The following is a 17,470-nucleotide window of genomic DNA, read 5'->3' as shown; positions in this document are numbered from 1 at the left end:
GAGGCATGCGAGCTCAGTGGTTGTGGCCCACAGGCTTAGTTGCCCCGCGACATGTGGGATCTTACTTCCCTGACCAGGGATCAAACCCACGTCCCCTGCATTGGAAGGCGGGTTCTTTACCACTGGACCACCAGGGAAGTCCCCCCAATAAATGTTAACTGTTGTTATCATTATCATAATATGATAAAACAAGGAACAGATAGGGCAGCCTATGCCTTAGTTTTCTCTCCCTTTGTTCTTCCTTTAACTTTTCTTTCATTCTCCCTTCTTCCCAACTAAAAAAGTCAAGGAAAGGGATTTTCCTGGTGGCGCAGTGGTTAAGAATCCTCCTGCCAATGCAGGGGACACGGGTTCGATCCCCGGTCCGGGAAGATCCCACATGCCGCAGAGCAACTAAGCCCATGCACCACAGCTACTGAGCCTGCGCTCTAGAGCCTGAGAGCCACAACTACTGAGCCTATGTGCCACAACTACTGAAGCCCATGTGGCTAGAGCCTGTGCTCCGCAACGAGAAGCCACCGCCATGAGAAACACCCCACGCACCGCAAAGAAGAGTAGCCCCCGCTCGCCACAACTAGAGAAAGCCTATGTGCAGCAATGAAGACCAAACACAGCCAATAAATTAATTAATTAATTAATAAAATTAATAAAATTAATTTAAAAATTTAAAAAAAATTAAAAGTCAAGGAAAGAAAATGTCGTAGAGGCATCCTGTGCTTTGCAGCCACAGAAGACCCACCCAGCCTCACTTTCTAGCACCCTAGCTGTTCTACTGCACTTTAATAATGGAAAGAATAGCATGTGACACTGTTTCCTGGAAACCCTCACCCCAGTGCCACTGCTTGTCTGTGATCCAATGAGGCAGATCGGTCCAGAAACTACACCAGAAGCTGGGATGTAAATAAGCCAGAGTGTAATCCCATAATGGGACCCTTCCAGATTGGAAGTTCTTTTTGGGGTTGCATTACCACCTGCAGCAAATGTAGAGGAGAAGTTAGTAGGAGCTACAACTGGTGTTGTGGATAATGATGATGATCAATCCCTTATGTTTGCAAAATACTTTACAGTTACCAAAGCCTTTTCACACCCTGATCAGCACATGACCAGCAGGTTGGCTCTTAAGTTCTCCCTCTGATACTTTGTAGGTGTAACTGCCCTCTTTAAGGATTCCCAGCTCATCAAAAGGTGTTTAAAGAAAATGGACAATTAGCTATTAGAACCAAGTTGACAGTAACGAAAGATAGCCTATGTTCCCGCGGGGAACAGCAAAGCTTGTGCCACAACAGGGACATGAGCCAGGACAGCTGCAGAATGCCTGCTTTCTTTATGGCCAAGGGAAAGCCTTTAGTCACATTAACTGTCCCCTGTTTAGAAGTAGGATCAGAGGTTAAGAGGCAGTGAAGGGCAGTGCATCAGATACAGGCTAAACGCTCACAAACCTGGGTGCAAATTCCAGCATTATCTTTCCTACCTACCTACTCGGGCAAGTCCCTTAACCATTTTTGACCTCAGAGAATTCATCTATAAAATGAGAATAATAGGAGTACTTATCTCATAGGATTGTTGTGACCATTTAGTTAGGTAATATATAGAACAACTAGTATAGTTCCTGGCACTTATAAAATGCCAAACAAATGGTAACTTTTTTGGTAGTGATGACATTAACAATTATTTTTTAAACTTGTAATATTTAATATGCATGTTTTATAACAAAATAACTAACAAAATATGTTACTCATAGCTTACCAAAAAATTAGTTGTTCTCCCAAGTTTAAAGTAAATGCTAATTTTGAACAAAACCAAGGGCAGATATATTCAGCTTTACTATAATATGGGAATTTACATATGCAGCCTTTGTGCTGCCTCATAGAGTAGAAGGAGCTCAGGATTTGAGTGAGAAGACCTGAGCTCCACCAATTTCTAGCTGTATGACCACGTGTAAGTAATGTCCCTATTTGAGTTTTGGTGTTCTCATCTGCAGAAATGAGGATAAATTAGTCCAATCTCTTAGGATAGCTCTAAGGTTTAGCTAATATATGTGAGAGTACTTTGAAAGCTTGTTAGCACTGAATAATATTTCGTTGTCTGGATGTTCCAGTTTACTTATCCATTCACCTACTGCAGGACATCTTGGTTGCTTCCAAGTTTTGGCAGTTGTGTATAAAGGTGCTTATTAAACATCTGTGTGCAGGTTTTGTTCTGGACCTTAGGTTTTCAGCTTCTTTGGGTGAATACCAAGGAGTGCGATTACTGAATTATGTAGTAAAAATATGGTTAATTTGGTAAGAAACCACCAAACTGTCTTCCAAAGTGGCTATGCCATTTTGCATTCCCACTAGCAATATATGAGTGTCAGCATTTGGTGTTGTCAGTGTTCTGGATTTTGGCCGTTCTAATAGGTGTGTGGTGGTATCTCATTGTTGTTTTAATTTGCATTTCCCTGATGGCATATGATATGGAGGAACATCTTTTCATATGTTTATTTGCCATCTGTAGATCCTCTTTAATGAGGTGTCTTTAAGGTCTTCAGCCCATTTTTTAATTGGGTTGTTCATTTTCTTATTGTTGAGTTTTAAGAGTTCTTTGTGTATATGTATATATATTTTTTCCTTTTTTAAAAATAAATTTATTTATTTATTTATTTTTGGCTGTGTTGGGTCTTCGTTGCTGCGCGCAGGCTTTCTCTAGTTGTGGCGAGCAGGGGCTACTCTTCGTTGCGGTGCGCAGGCTTCTCATTGTAGTAGCTTCTCGTTGTGGAGCACGGGCTCTAGGTGTGCGGGCTTCAGTAGTTGTGGCACGCGAGCTCTAGAGCATAGGCTCAGTAGTGGTGGCGCACGGGCTTAGTTGCTCCGAGGCATGTGGGATCTTCCCGGACCAGGGATCAAACCCGTGTCCCCTGCATTGGCAGGTGGATTCTTATCCAGTGCGCCACCAGGGAAGTCCCTTTGTATATTTTGGATAATAGCTCTTTATCAGGTGTGTCTTTTGCAAGTATTTTCCCCCGGTCTATGTCTTGTCTTCTCACTCTCCTGACAGTTTCTTTGGCAAAGTTTTTAATTTTAATAAAGTTTAGCTTATCAATTATTTCTTTCATGAAGTGTGCCTTTGGTGTTGTATCCAAAAAGCCAACACCTTACCCAAGGTCATCTAGATTTTCTCCTATGTTATCTTCTAGGAATTTTATAGATTTGTGTTTTACATTTAAGTCTACAATCCATTTCGAGTTAATTTTTGTGAAGGCTGTAAGGTCTGCACATCTAGATTCATTTTTTTGCATGCAGATGTTCAATTCCAAAATCAGTTGTTGAACCTAGCATTTTTTCTAAATGTGAAAATATTAGATCTAGACTTTCCTTTATTCACTTTCAAAATAAAAGCTTACCTTAACAAAATTAAATAAAATAAAAAGGATTGATAATAATGCTGACCCTACAAGATTGTGATTTAATGTTTGTGTAAATATCTTACAAACTATAAAGTACTATTCATATATTGCTGCTACTGTTATTTTTAGTATTACTCAGCTCCTGCCCTCAAGTAGCTCCCAGCCTAGTAGTAGTGTTATATTTATGCTCAGGTATTTTTTTTTAAGTGAGAAGCAGAATAGTGTGACTAGAAAGAACCCCAAAACAGAAGTCAGAAATGGGTAGAATACTGAACTTATCAACTGTGTGATCAGGGCCAAGTCACTTGACCTCTCTGAGCCTCAGGTTGCCCACTTGTGAAATGAAGGGGTTGGAGTATATGGGATTCAAGGAGCTTTCCCACCCTAACATTCTGGGACTCACTCAGAGTGAGTGGCCTAAGGATGAGAATCTGTCACATTGATTAACATTTTTCTCAGCAGCAATGTTATACTTTTTCAGGGAAAAAAACAAAAGACAAAAAACTGAAGCCCAGGGAAATAATAGAAGTACGATGTACATGAAAAGTTCGAACTGCTGAGAAAAGGGACCTAGAAAAGAATAACTCTCTTTGGCAAAGAACATGTCCCATTTTTGTTAACATAGACAAGTTTCACAAAGCCAATTTGCTAAAATACTTAGGTTTCCTAAGTATTGTATAATGAATAAAATGTCAAGAAGGTTGACTTTCCTTTTCTAACATAGACAAAGTTAGGCCATACCTCTTATCTGAGAATGCCCCTCCTCTCCCAGGGAGTCCCAAAGGGTGGGTTTCTCTGTTGATTTAGAAAGTCAATAATTCAGTAAAATCCCAAGTAAATGGCAGAACATAAGCTCAGATTGCGTTTCTGTATTCGTATGTTATAAACATTTCAGGATTTTTTCCTTGACCCTTGACCTTTTGCCATTCTTAAAGTGAAGATCTTATGTCCTAGAAGCTTGGTTAGAAAACAACCTCAGGGTCATCTCATCCAACTTCTTTCTCTGTGTGGACTCTACTCTTAGCAGCACCTCTGGCAAAATAGTCCAGTAGTTAAACATATGGATTCCAAAGCTAGATTGCTATGATTCACATTCTGTCTCTGCCCTTAACAACTTTGAGACCTTGAGCAAGTTTTTAATTTGTTCCATGGCTCAGTTTCCTCATCTATAAAATGGGAATAATAATTATACCTACGTCAGAGGGTTATTATGAAAATTAAATTCTTTTATAAATGTTAAATGCTTGGAATATGCCTGGTACAAATTAAACGCTCAGTAAATGTTAGCTTTATCATCATGATCTTCTTCCACAAATAAGCCCCTATTTGAATGCTTCTAGGGACAGCAGAGAGTGCCCTCACCTCTCCCTTCCCTACCCCTTTATTTTCCCAAGGTAGCCTGTCAACATGTAGGCCAGAAGCATTCTGGTTATCATGAGCTTTGGAGTCAGATGGACTTGAGTTTTAAACCTTATTCTATCTGCAACCTTGAGCAAGATAACCCATGGTATCTTCAACTTTAAAATGGCAATAATACATACTTCGTTTGGCTGTTTTGAGGACTAGTTAAGGTATTTTATATAAAGTACTTAGCATGGTTCCAGCTACACGGGAGGCACTAATACGACTGGCCCTTGAACAACATGGATTTGAACTATGCAGCTCCGCTTACATGTGGATTTTTTTCAGTAATAAATACTACAGTACTACACCATTCGTAGTTGGTTGAATCTTGAATGTGGAACCCTGCCTACAGAGGAACCACCAATATGGAGGAACTGCATATATGGAGGGCTGACTATAAGTTATATGTGATTTTCAACTGCTTGGAGGGGTGGTACCCCCAGGTTGTTCATGGGTCAACTGTAATTGATGGTTGCTACCATGATGATGATGATGAAGAACAAAAAGAAAATACAAGACAGGAGGGGAAGGAAGAAAGGTAAAAGAAAGAGAAGTCGTAGCCACACCAGCAGCTGCTGCTCTGTGAAAAAGTTTTTTCTGACCAGCTGAGTTCTGCTCCCCTACAATTTTACCTCACCAGTCTCAGCTCTACCCACTGGAACTGCAGAGAACACATCTGCTCTGTCTACCTGTCCTACTTGCCAGCCCTTCAGACATTCAAAGAGGGCTGACACAGCCCTCTCCCTGCCTCTATAGCAGCAGTGCCCTCTCTCAGGAAGACATATCCCATTTTTCAGATGTGTCTTAGAAAACATGGTTTTTAGGCTTCTCTCCAACAGGAGGTCCCTCCTGGCACACTCCCCATCCTTCCTGAATGGGGCCCAGAACACTGCAGGATCGTTTCACAATATGGCCACTCACAATATAGTGTCCTGCATCTCCCTAGGTTCCCTACAGTCTCTCTGTCCACTCCAGGCAGATGAGAATGGAAACAGATTTGTCCTTGTTAACTTTAAATTTCTGTCTGAAATGACCTTCAAAGAAAAAAATTGCTTGTGATATGGGGCACCAGAGGGAACAGCCCCAACAAAACCATCTTTAATGTGAAGCAGTCCATTGATGGCACAGCCCCACTGAAGCTATAGAAGGGGGTCTCCAGATACTGAGACATTACCCTATCAGGGAAAAGGGAGCCCTTCTGCTGAGGAGCAAGATGGAAATAAGAGAGACAGCCTAGTGCAGGCCTGGGCTCCCGGAGACTTTGGGGAAAGAGCTCCAGCTGAAGTTAGACAGACTAGGGCCCTACCCAAGTCAACGCTCCAGCCAGTAATGGCTGCTACCAGCTGAGCACTTACTGGTTCAGTCTCTGTACCAGAGCCTTCATCAACATCATTCCATTTAACTAGCACAACCTATAAAAGAGAAACTGATTACTCCCATCTTACAGGTGGGAAAACTGAGGCTCTCAGGTTGTATTACATCATCAAGCTCATATAGGTAGTAAGTAACAGAGCTAGAGTTTAAATCTTAGTTGCTTCACTCTTTTTTACTATCAATATTATACTGTATAGACAGACCCTCACTAACTATGTGACCTTAAACAAGTGGCAACCATGCTGAGCCTCAATTTTGTCAACCTTGCATGGTTGTTTAGGGATTAAATGAAATAACATATTTAAAGTGCCTGGCATGTAATAGGTGTTCAAGAAATTCTAGTTTTCTCCTTCTCAAGTCCCAACTCTCCCACTTGAAGTGACTGGGGAAAATCACTTAACTTTTCTCAGACACAGTGAAAACTGGATGTGTTTTCTGAACATCTAACCTTGCATATTGACAACATGGCACCAAGGCTCCAACCTCCCAACCTCTTTTGCTTCCTAGCATATCTTTTTGCCAGTATGCACAGCTCTGGAAGTATTATGATTTTGGCTTCTCCCAGCAAACATCATATTTACGAACCACAAATAACAAAGTAGAAGATGCCGGAAGAGCTCTGGCATGTTAATTAAGAACAATAGCAGAAGCAGCTGGGCAGAAAATGCCAATGAGTCAGAAGCAGAGGCAGGGTAGCTCTGTTTGTTGACAGAAGCCAGCAGAGTGTTGTATGTTAATTGGGGAAGTGGGTAAACATTTGCCAACAGCTTGCCCCCGGGTGCATTGGAAGACAGACAGCAGGCTAGGCCCTCCCCACCACCTTGCCTGCCCATCTGCCCAGAGCCCAAGAGATACCAGTAGAGCAGCCTTGCTATGGGTTCCTTATAAGCACAGAGGTTTCTGGAGGCAGATGTATCTCCTTAATGACCCTCCTGGGCATACCAGGTTTCCATCTGGATACAGTCAAAGATAGTGTTCCTCCTTCAGCTCGCCAGCCTGCCTGTGACACTCAGGCCCCTAAGGCATCCCCTCCCCATCGGCCTGGAGAAGACAGCGCAGCCATCTCATCAGGTGTGGCTTGAGTTGAGCAGAGGACAAGATTGTCCGTCTCAGGTGCTATAGTCTCTGCCCAGGGGCCCAGAGCTCCTGTACATGTCTGACAGAGCAGACTGCCCGGCCTCCTATCATGCACACTTGGAGCTGTCCATTTATCTGTGTGTCTGTTGTCCATCCTTACAGTTGCTCACATACACGGCAGCCCTCATTGAACACCTGCTCTGTGCCAGACCCTGTGCTAATTATTTATTTTTTCTCGCTTAATCCTCACATCAGTCCTACAGGGTTGATACCAACTGCAAAGCCACAAAGCTAATAGCCAACACAGCTGTGATTTAAACCAGAATCTTTCTGGTTCCAAAGCCCATTGTCCTAGTATTTCTCAGCTTTTTAAAATTTATGTTCCCTTTAGGAAATTTTTGGGTTTTTTTCTCTCACTCTCGGATTCAGAAAACCTCCACATCACATCCTTGCCCCTGACCTAGGAGGCCATAAACCTAATGTAGGGTTCCTATATGATTAACATATCCCAACTGAGCCAAGAAGATTTTGTCTAGCTTTATTCTCTATAGTTCATATTATAAAATAATCATTTTTTTATTTCTAAAATATAAAGTCATATTATGACCTTGACTCATTTTTTGGAACTAAATATCTTCACCACCACCAACAAGGAGACTGTGATATGCCTCCCTAGGGAGCCTCTCCTCAGCAGGGGGAGATACTCATCTTTGGGCACGGTGGGATGGGCACTCTCTAGTTTACTACAGGTATGTTTAGCATGAAGATCAGCCCCCAAAGCTTAGCTCTTTCCCACCAAGCAGAAAAGGCCCTCTCTGCTGTCAGGAGTTAACCAAGCACGGGTCCCCAGCAATGCCAGTGAGTTGTTTGGTAACCAGTACCCTTTCCTAAGGCCCTCCTGTTCTGCTGGCCAAGCTGAGCTGTGCAGGAAGCAGTGGGCCTCCACCTGCCCTGAGGTCAAATGCTAGTTCTTCCACTAAACTATAAGACTTGACCTCTCCGAGCACTGGTTTCCTCGGTTATAAAATGAGAGTAACAGGACTTCCCTGGTGGCGCAGTGGTTAAGAATCCGCCTGCCAATGCAGGGGACACGGGTTCGAGCCCTGGTCCGAGAAGACCCCACATGCCGCGGAGCAACTAAGCCCGTGCGCCACAACTACTGAGCCCGTCCTCTAGAGCCCGCGAGCCACAACTACTGAGCCCGCATGCCACAACTACTGAAGCCCGCACACCTAGAGCCTGTGCTCCACAACAAGAGAAGCCACCACAATGAGAAGCCCGCACCCTGCAACAAAGAGTAGCCCCCGCTCGCCACAACTAGAGAAAGCCGGCGTGCAGCAACGAAGACCCAACACAGCCATAAATAAATTAATTAATTAATTAAAAATTTAAAAGCTTATTTTAAAAAAGCAGTAAAAAAATATAAATTAAGATTTTTCTAAAAAATGGGAGTAACAACACCTACCTCACAGGTTATTTTGAGGATCAAATGAGATAAGAGATGTGAAAATGCTCGTGCCTGTGCAAAGTAGGCTCAAAATCAATGTGCAGGATAGGATCTGAATGCCATGAGAGAAAATAGTGCTTCTTCCAGTCTTTTGAGTATGTGTTTTCTTTCTTTTTAGGTAACCCAGCTGGACCCAAATAAATCATTATTGGAGGTAAAGTTGTTCCCTCAAGAAACCCTTTTCCTTGAAGCAAAAGAGTAAACATGGCCCAGCAGTGGAACCAGCCGTTCCTTGACAAGCCAGAGGCCTGCATCAAGAGAAGGGCTCCTCGCCAACCCACCTACACGCTCGTCTCACTCAATTCAGTGTCACACTTCTGCCTCTTGCAAGATTGCTGGAAAAAAGTAATAATAAACATAGCTACTTAACATTTCCCATCCACGAGTATATGTTCCCAACCCTCATTGTAGAGAAATATAGCTCTGCCTCTCTTGCCCCCTTCACCTCGCCCTCTTTCAGTGACTAATGCGCTGTTGAAGTGTGAGTGATCATGAAGTAGGATTTTTACCTCTCCAGTGCCCATCTTCCCCACAGTGTCTGGGACAGTTCTGTCTGACCTGTGACACCAAGCTGCTCTGTATTTGATGTGTCTCATTGAGCCAGGGCTCATACACCTCTGCCTTTTTCTTCTCATGACTGAATTTCTACTTTGTCACCTAATTTCAAGAGGCAGGGGGAAAAAGTCAAATGGGACTTCTTGGCATGGAGATTAAACATTGTTGTAGGAAAAAAACATATCATTTTTGTTGGTACTTCCTGACTTCTTTACTAAGACGTAAGGTTGTGTTTGAGGACTGCATTTGACATATATGCAAGATATTCATTTACTGCTCCTGCCTTGGGTCCCCAGGTTCCATCCAGGAGGTATTTGCTGTTCCATTACAGTGTAAGAAACTGTTTAAACTTTGTGATGTGAATGTTGAGATAGTGTGAAGAGGACCAGTACCAGGACTTCAGTATCTGGCCCAGCTGCAGGAAGCTGCGGTTAGATTTGCATTTGGGCAGTTAGAACCTCATGGATACCAGCTCCCAGGTTGCTGGTCCATCCGTGTACAGCGAACACAGCTCTCTCCTGCTCTCTGCTCCCTCTATTCCATCACGCATTTGGACCTTGTCAGTTGGTGCTTTAAGCACCCGGACTGTCACCAAAATCTGATCAGCCACCCCATGGACTCTGAGCCGAGCTGTCATAAGGAACCAGCTCCACTATTTCATCCTTTTAAGGTTTCAGTATTAGATGGTAGACTCCCATCTCAAATGAAAGGGATCTCATTCTACGGCTGAAAATTCTGACTTCATATATTTAAGAGAGCAAACTTAGGGGCTTAGCTCAGAAGACACGTGTTGCCTGAACTTGCATATAAGAATTTGGGGTGATTTAGTAAATGTGGATTCTTGTTAATGTATGGATTTGGGGTTTGGAGTTTAGTTCGTGGAAGCACTGTTGATACCTTCACCGCCAATGACTTCTTTTCAGTCTTGAAATGTTGCTCTGTATCTGTTTTTGTGTCCCCTGTGGTCTCTATCCTAGGGTTTGGGATCCTGATTTGACATTTTGTACTTGTCCAAAAGAGTCTGAGCGCTGGGTTTTTTCCCCCTGGCCCAAGCCAAGGGGTTCTCAGAAGACTCTAACCACAGCCTGAGATATGCCTGGTCATTTTCCATCTGCCCAGAAGTGGGCATCGGCCAGGAAAATTCCACCTTGTGTCTTCTCTCTGACACTACAACCAGGGACCTCCCCGGAACACTCTCTTCAAAGAATGTGTTCCTAACAGACTAGTGCTACACCTGCCTGGGCGCAGGCCTCCTCTGGCCCCAGGGGTCTCTCCAGGGAGGCTGAAAGGAAAAGAGAGCCAAAGTGGGGGAGTTCAACCTGAGCACTTCCAGTCCAGCTCCACTCCCACCTTCCTAAACTCATGGCCCCATGAGACAGTCATTTCCAATGCTACAGATGCACTAGGGCACCAGCTTTTCTTTTTCCAGGGAGACCGTGTTCTGTAGCTGCCGTGGAGAAGCCACAACCCTGAACTCAGGCCATGCTCAGGAACAGCAGCAATGTGTGGGTGGGGATTGGAGGGACATGACTCTGAATTCACTTTCATGTTTAACCTGTTCCATCTAATTTGGGTTTGACTTCATCATATTGTTCCCCCCATCATCTTCACTTCTGCATTCCAATAATATAGACTTTACTCTGAAACCAATTTCATAAAAGTTATTAAATGCTACTTGAATGTGTATGAAGTTTACACACCCTTTTTCAACCCTGCCTTGGAAGGTTCTTCTTGCTCAGTCCCATGAAATCCTATCCTATGGGCCCCTTTGCTAGGAAAGGCCTCAGCTAATTATCACTGTTCACTCATGCCATTCTGTTCTACTGAGCTCCAGAACAGGAGGCCAGAGCAATTTTATGCCCTTTCTTACAAATACAACATTAAAATGACTTATCTAAAGTTAGGATCCAAGAAAGGCATTAAGTGACTTACTATCACCACAAAAATAGCAAAGTCCTTTGTAATTCTTCCTCCTACCCTTACACTTCCTTGGGCTTTACATCCCAGCCTCCAGACACAGAAGTGTGTCAATCAGAATATGTGCTCTGTGTTCTTATGCCCAGCTGTCTGGAATGAAGTTCCAGGGCTGCTGTCATCCCTGCCCCATTCCAGTTCACTCCTCTGTGTTTCTTGGATTATCACTTGTATGTTTGGAGCATCAGTTTGAAGGTTTAAGGAAGTATTGCCAATTTCCCACTACCTCTCAGAAGGTGCAGTTTGGGGGAGTTTTCTGGTCTGCTATGTTGTCATGCTCTGGCACCACTAGTTTTATGGGACATACAGGTGTTCGTCTTTGAATTGCAAGCATCTGAAGTCTGAGTTCTTTTATGAAATCTTTCCTTTTCAGTGTAGGAGAATAGGAATCAGGCTTTTATGGATTTTATTGGTGACATTAAAAACATAAAATAAGTTTGCAGTTGCATTAAAATTGCTACTCCCAAAGCTAGACATGCTGAGTTGAGTGTGCTGGTCAATGAGATGCGTTTTAAAGAGGTTGCAGAGCTCTGGCAGATTTCCCCAAAAGCATAAAATTTGTTCATTTGGATGTGAGAAGGGGTCTTAATTGTCATAAGCAAGCATCTCTGATTGGCACACTTCCACCATCCCTCTCAGCCCTTCATACAACCAGTCCTGGACCCCACAGGCAGATGGAACATGGAATCCTGAATTCAGTCCAGGAGTAACTCACATGGGCATTGCACTTTATAGTCCAGGTAACCCTTCCACGTGCATTAGCCCATTTGATCCTCTTCTAAATTCTTGGAGGCAGATCTACACACACACACACACACACACACACACACACACACACACATATTCCAGAGACCTCAGTGTCTTTCAGTTTGAAACTTGGTTCTGCCACTTAATAGCTGTGTGACCTTAAGGTGAGTAACCTCTCTGAACCTCAGTGTCCTGATAACATTCACACAGCACTTGCAGTTTACCACACCTTCCACACCCATCATCACAGTCCACTGCAGTGAGGGAAGCAGGGCAGGCATGATCACTCCATATGTGCACATGAGACTCAGAGGGTAGGTACTTGCCTGAAGTCACACAATGTCAGTAGAAGAATCAGAACTCAAGCCCCAGGCTCTGACTTTCAGGGCCACAACTATTCTATAAAGAACCTCTAAGTTTCATGTCCAAGAATGGATCTTAGAATCCCCTACAATTGTATACAAAAAGTTAGATGTGTACTTTTCTAGGAGGGGAGTCTGTATTTCTCAGATTCTCAGTGGGTTCAATTGACCCGCCAAAATTTAATAGCCACCACTTACATTATGCAAACAACATCAGACCATTTGGGAAGTTGAATTTGTCCATTCTTCTTCTCATCAAGCCATTTTTTTTGGTCTAAAAGCCACAAAGAGGATGAGATGCAACAACTAGGCTTTCTTGCCTTGAACCTCTCTCTACATTTAGTGCTTCTCCCTTGTCTCACATAATCTGCTTTGGAAGATAACCCTTAACAAGCCCAACTGGCCATATAGCTCTTGCATTTTGAAAGTGTGCTCTGAAAGGAAACACCAAAAAAGAGACTTGCTCTCCAGTCTTCAGTCCATTAACTCTTAGTTTGCACACTATTAGTTGTGGTTCTAGGTTTTGAGAGGTGACATAATGTGTGGTTAAGAGAATAGCCTCTGGGGCCTTATTGCCTGGGTTCAAGCCACTCCTCCACTTACTAGTGTGCCCTTGGGAAGTCACCTCACCTTCCTGTGCCTCAACTTTTTAGCTATAAAATGGATAATAAGAGTACCTGGTTGATAAAGTTGTAGCCGATTCATTGAATTAACACTTAACTGTTAGCTAACATGTAAAGCAGTTAGAACAACTACTATCTGGTCTGCAAACTCATGGGATTACAAAAGGAAAAGAGAATGGGTGATGGCAGCAGTGAGAAGTGGAAGTTTATGGGGGAGGACACAGAAAACATGAAAAGCGGTTACAAGAAGTCCAGGAGCACTGCTCTAGGGCCCTTCAGGGAAGGTCAAAGAGCCCTGCACAAAGTGTCACTGCGTTACTGGTGTCCGTAAGGATCAGCCCGGGGCATCATGGGAAGGAGGAAGGGGGTGGAGGACTAACTTGCTGAGCACTCAGGATAAGCCCTGTACCGTGCTCAGAGCATTACATATGTTACCTCCTGTAACCCTGCAACAGCCTGCTGGGTGGGTGATCTTGACCCCATTTTGAAGAGGCAACAGGCTCAAAGAGGTGAAGTGACTTGCCCAAGTTCCACAGCTAGTAACGAGCAGAGCAGAGTCTGGGACCCAGACCTTTGACTCCAAAGCTCCTGCTGTGTTTATGACGATGCAGTGCTACCTCCAAGGAAATTATGACATAACTAAGGCATTTCAAATAGTAATTACAATAACAACATCTTTTAAATGTTGGAGGATGCTAAAAGGGATAAAAAGTCAGTTTTATAAAAAACTCAGCTTTCCAAAAATGACTCATTCCCCAGTGTGTCAAGAGCCAGAATTTAAGCAATGCCTTTTATTTTTAAGTACATGCAGTGATTTAAGAAGGTTCCCATAGCTTCTGCCTCTGACATCTCCAAACTCCACTCCCTACTCCTTCACCCTTTGTCCCACTGACATTTCTTCCCTCCAGACCTTTATCATTTCTCACCTGGGTTATAAAACCACATCCTAACTGATCTCCCTTTCTCCAGTCCCTTGTCTTCTAGACCAGTCTCCACCTAGCTGTCAGAAACAGCTTTCTGAAGCACCTGCCTCACCACGCTACACCCCTGCTTCGATCCCCCCAAAGGCTTCCCATTGCCCTCCAAATAAAATCCAAACTCGGCTTGGATTTAAAACTCCTGTCATCTGTTCCCTACCTCCCTCCCCATCTGTATTTCCAGCCATGCCCTCAACACACATACCGAACTACCTTGCAGTTTCCTGAAGGCATCAGCTTTCTATCACCTCTGTCCTTGCACGTTATTCCCTCTGCCCTGAGTGCTCTTCCATCACCATTAGACTCCTACCACCATCCATCCAGCCTTCACTTTCAGTTCAGACTTCACTTCCTCCAAGATGGCTTCCCCGACCATTGCCACACCCTCTGCACACTCTCCAGGTTAGGTGCCTGTGCTGTGAGTCTTCAGCCCTCTATTGACTTTCTTGAAGCACTGGATCGCTCTGAACTATAACTCTCAGCTCACATGTCCTCCCTCCCCCACCCCCAGACTGTGAGCTCCCCAAAGAGTCTGAGTCACTTCATATCCTTAAGGCCTAGTGAAATGACTAGTACATAGTAAGCACAGAGTACATTTGTGCCTATTAACTGAATTCAAACAAAGAAATAATGATGGTCATGTACTAATAAGGTGGTCACTTCCATCTCTAACATCCAGCCTATCTGGGAACATTGTGAGGGCAGAGCCAGGTCGTAGTCATCTGTTTATTCCCCTAGCCAGCCCAGGGTCTGGCACGTAGCAGTCGTGCACCCAGTAGTTACTGAAGCAATTAATTACTTGGAGCTGGAGCAAAACCAGCTGGAGCTGGTGAGGAGAGACAAAGAGTAAGGGAATTGGTGTTGAGCACCCAGGTACGCCCTGCACCGTGCTGGGGGCTTTATGCCCTGTTCTCCCACAGCTGCCTCAGAACCACTGTGAGGTCACTACTGTTAATGTCCTCATTTTACAGTTAGCAAAACGGAGGCTCAGAGAAATTATGTCACTGTCCCAGAGACATGCAGTGGTAGGGAGAGAAGCTGACCTTCCAGTCTGGATCTGAGCCCAACCCTCATGCCGGCTCTGTCTCCCCTCATCAGTGAGGCTCCCTCCCTGAGCTGCTTCAGTAGCTGTAACTTCTAGCCCACAGATGATAGAGTATAATAAACATTCCCACACACTCCCCTCTGCCTTCCAGGATGCCACACTTCGCTAGTTTTCCTGCCACCTCTCTGAAAGTTCCCCCTCTGTCCCCTCTGTTGTTTTCCTGTTCTGCTTGCCTGTGAAATGTCAGCAGCCCCTGAGTTCCTTCCTCTGCTCTCTGCTCTTCCAAACTTTCCTTAGATAAGAGGCAATTTGTACTTTGATACTCAATTCAGATTTTACCTAAAGTATAAACTCCATGAGGGTAGAGTCCATGTCAACCTGATTTTTTGTTTTATCCCTCAGCATGGGCCTGGCACTGTGTAGGTGCTTGATAAATGGCTGTTGGTAAGAGCGTGAACATCTATATCATGTCTACTGAACTCATTTATTCCTCACAACAATCCCATGAAGTAGGAACTATTACTCTCCCTGCTTTATTGGTGAGCAAATTGAGGCACAAGAGAGGTCATACAGCTAGTAAACCAAGAAGGCAGATTCAAACACAGGCAGTTTGGCTCCAGAATTCAGGCAGTTATCACTCCACCCCACTACTTCTCCTCCAGGAAGCCTCATGGAATCCCCAGGACAAGTTAGGGCCCCTTCTAATCCCCGTGTTTACCCCTAGTAGAGCACTTATGACATTACTGTGATTATATGCACAGAAGTCTCCCCTGGAGACCATGACAGGTCTGTCCCCACTGGGCCTGACACAGGGCACAGACAGTAAATGTTATACGAATGAATGAACTACAGAACTGCCCTCTGAGGTGGAACATACGATCCCTGTCTCTTACATTAATAAACTGAGGCTTAGAGAGGTTAAATCACTTGCCCCAAATCTCATAGCTACTATATAACATACCCTGTCTAACTCCAAGGTAAATGTTTTTTCCACCATGCATTTTCATCAGACCAGCATTTAATTTAAGTACTTTTAAGTTCCCTTTTCCGTATGGAGATTGGGTCAGTTTTGACTCATCCATCCATTCATCATTTAGGCTTTTCGTTAAACATTGATTCTCAGCCTCTACCCTTGGCCCAGAACTCCCAGGCTGGGGTGGGTCCACCAACTTCAAGGCAGTGTGGTCAATGCTAGAGGAGTTCCAGGAGCTGTGGGAACCCAGAGGAGACCCCTAGTCCGGGCAGTCAGAGGGCTTCTGGGGAGGGGTGAAGCCCATCTAGGAGCTCTGGCCAGAGTCCGCTCTGTAATGAATGGGGCCACCCAAGCCCAACAGTCAGATCCCAGAGTTAGAGAAGGTAAGCAGCCTACAAGATCAGACTGGAGCCTGCCCCTCTGGGCTCGGGTCTCCAGGCCCCTGGAAATGTTATTGCCTTACTTGAGCACACACTGGTAACATTTGCATAGGACTTTCCTGAGGAGTTGGCAACAAAGAGAGTCTTACTGAAATTTTTCTGTGTTTTGGGAGTTGGGTGGAAGCACATGCAAGGGAAACCAGGTGTGGAGGCCAGGAACTTTGCTCTGTTTCCAGGGGTGGATGCCAAGGCCTCAGCTGGATGGAGCATCCCACATGGGAATCGTCTTCTTCCTAGCTGGGTCTGCATAGTCCTTTTCTCATTTCAGAGCATTTCCAAATCCAGCAGGTCTACCTTTTCTCATTCTACAGATGAAGAAATGGAGGACCAGAGCAGTGAAGTGACTTGGCCAAGGCCTCCCTTCTGGCATGCCTTCAACTACACCAAGCATCAGTGGGGAACTGGCTTGCACAGCTGTTGCCTACATGCCTCAGTTTCTTCATATAAAAAAGGGGTGCATTTTACAAGTTTTTTATATGCTATGGGAGGTCGTGAACACAGAAGAACAGGTTCTCTGGAATAAAAGTGGTACTGCGCCACGGGGGCACAGAGCCCAGCCCATGCCTTTGGGGAGCCCCACTAAGAACCAGCAGTTGCCAGGGTGTGTTCCAAATAGTGGAGGAGAAGAGATGGGTGGGGGATGCTTCCAGAGGCTGGGGGTGGGCCCAGGGCTGGGCTGCTCCTTTCTTACTGACACAGTAACAGTTTGTGCTTTGTGCTTTGTGACAAACATGTTCTGGTTAATGGAGCCCCTGGAGAAGGTGGTGGATGGAGTGGGGAGGGAGGGAGATACCCTGGGCCCGCCAGAAGATCTCTGAGCCATGCAAATCCATCAGAATTCTGATTCTGGAGGGAGTTTTCAGATTATGGTTCAAGTGCAGAGGCATTTCCTGTCACCAGCTCCCAGCTCCCCAGTCTTCCTTCTAATGGAGGCAAAAAGGTACCGAGAAAGGAACGGTTTTCCTCTCTGCAGGCAAAAAGAGGAAATCATTCAAACAACAACTGCTAACAAATAATAATACCCAAT

General features: G+C 44.5%; 1 protein-coding gene across 1 annotated transcript in view; it reads left to right on the top strand.

The window, feature by feature from the left end:
* The window catches only part of FAF1 (Fas associated factor 1), a 476,566-nt gene extending 467,448 nt beyond the window's left edge, over positions 1-9,118 (top strand). Inside the window, exon 19 of the mRNA XM_036849545.1 lies at positions 8,866-9,118. Within this exon, the coding sequence (XP_036705440.1) occupies positions 8,866-8,949 (84 nt within the window). The 3' untranslated portion in view covers positions 8,950-9,118. The remainder of the gene's footprint in view (positions 1-8,865) is intronic.
* The last annotated feature ends 8,352 nt before the right edge of the window (positions 9,119-17,470 follow it).

This window comes from Balaenoptera musculus, chromosome 1 (genome assembly GCF_009873245.2).
Source record: "Balaenoptera musculus isolate JJ_BM4_2016_0621 chromosome 1, mBalMus1.pri.v3, whole genome shotgun sequence".
NCBI lineage: Eukaryota > Metazoa > Chordata > Mammalia > Artiodactyla > Balaenopteridae > Balaenoptera > Balaenoptera musculus.
This window is presented reverse-complemented; position numbering and strand designations above follow the sequence as displayed.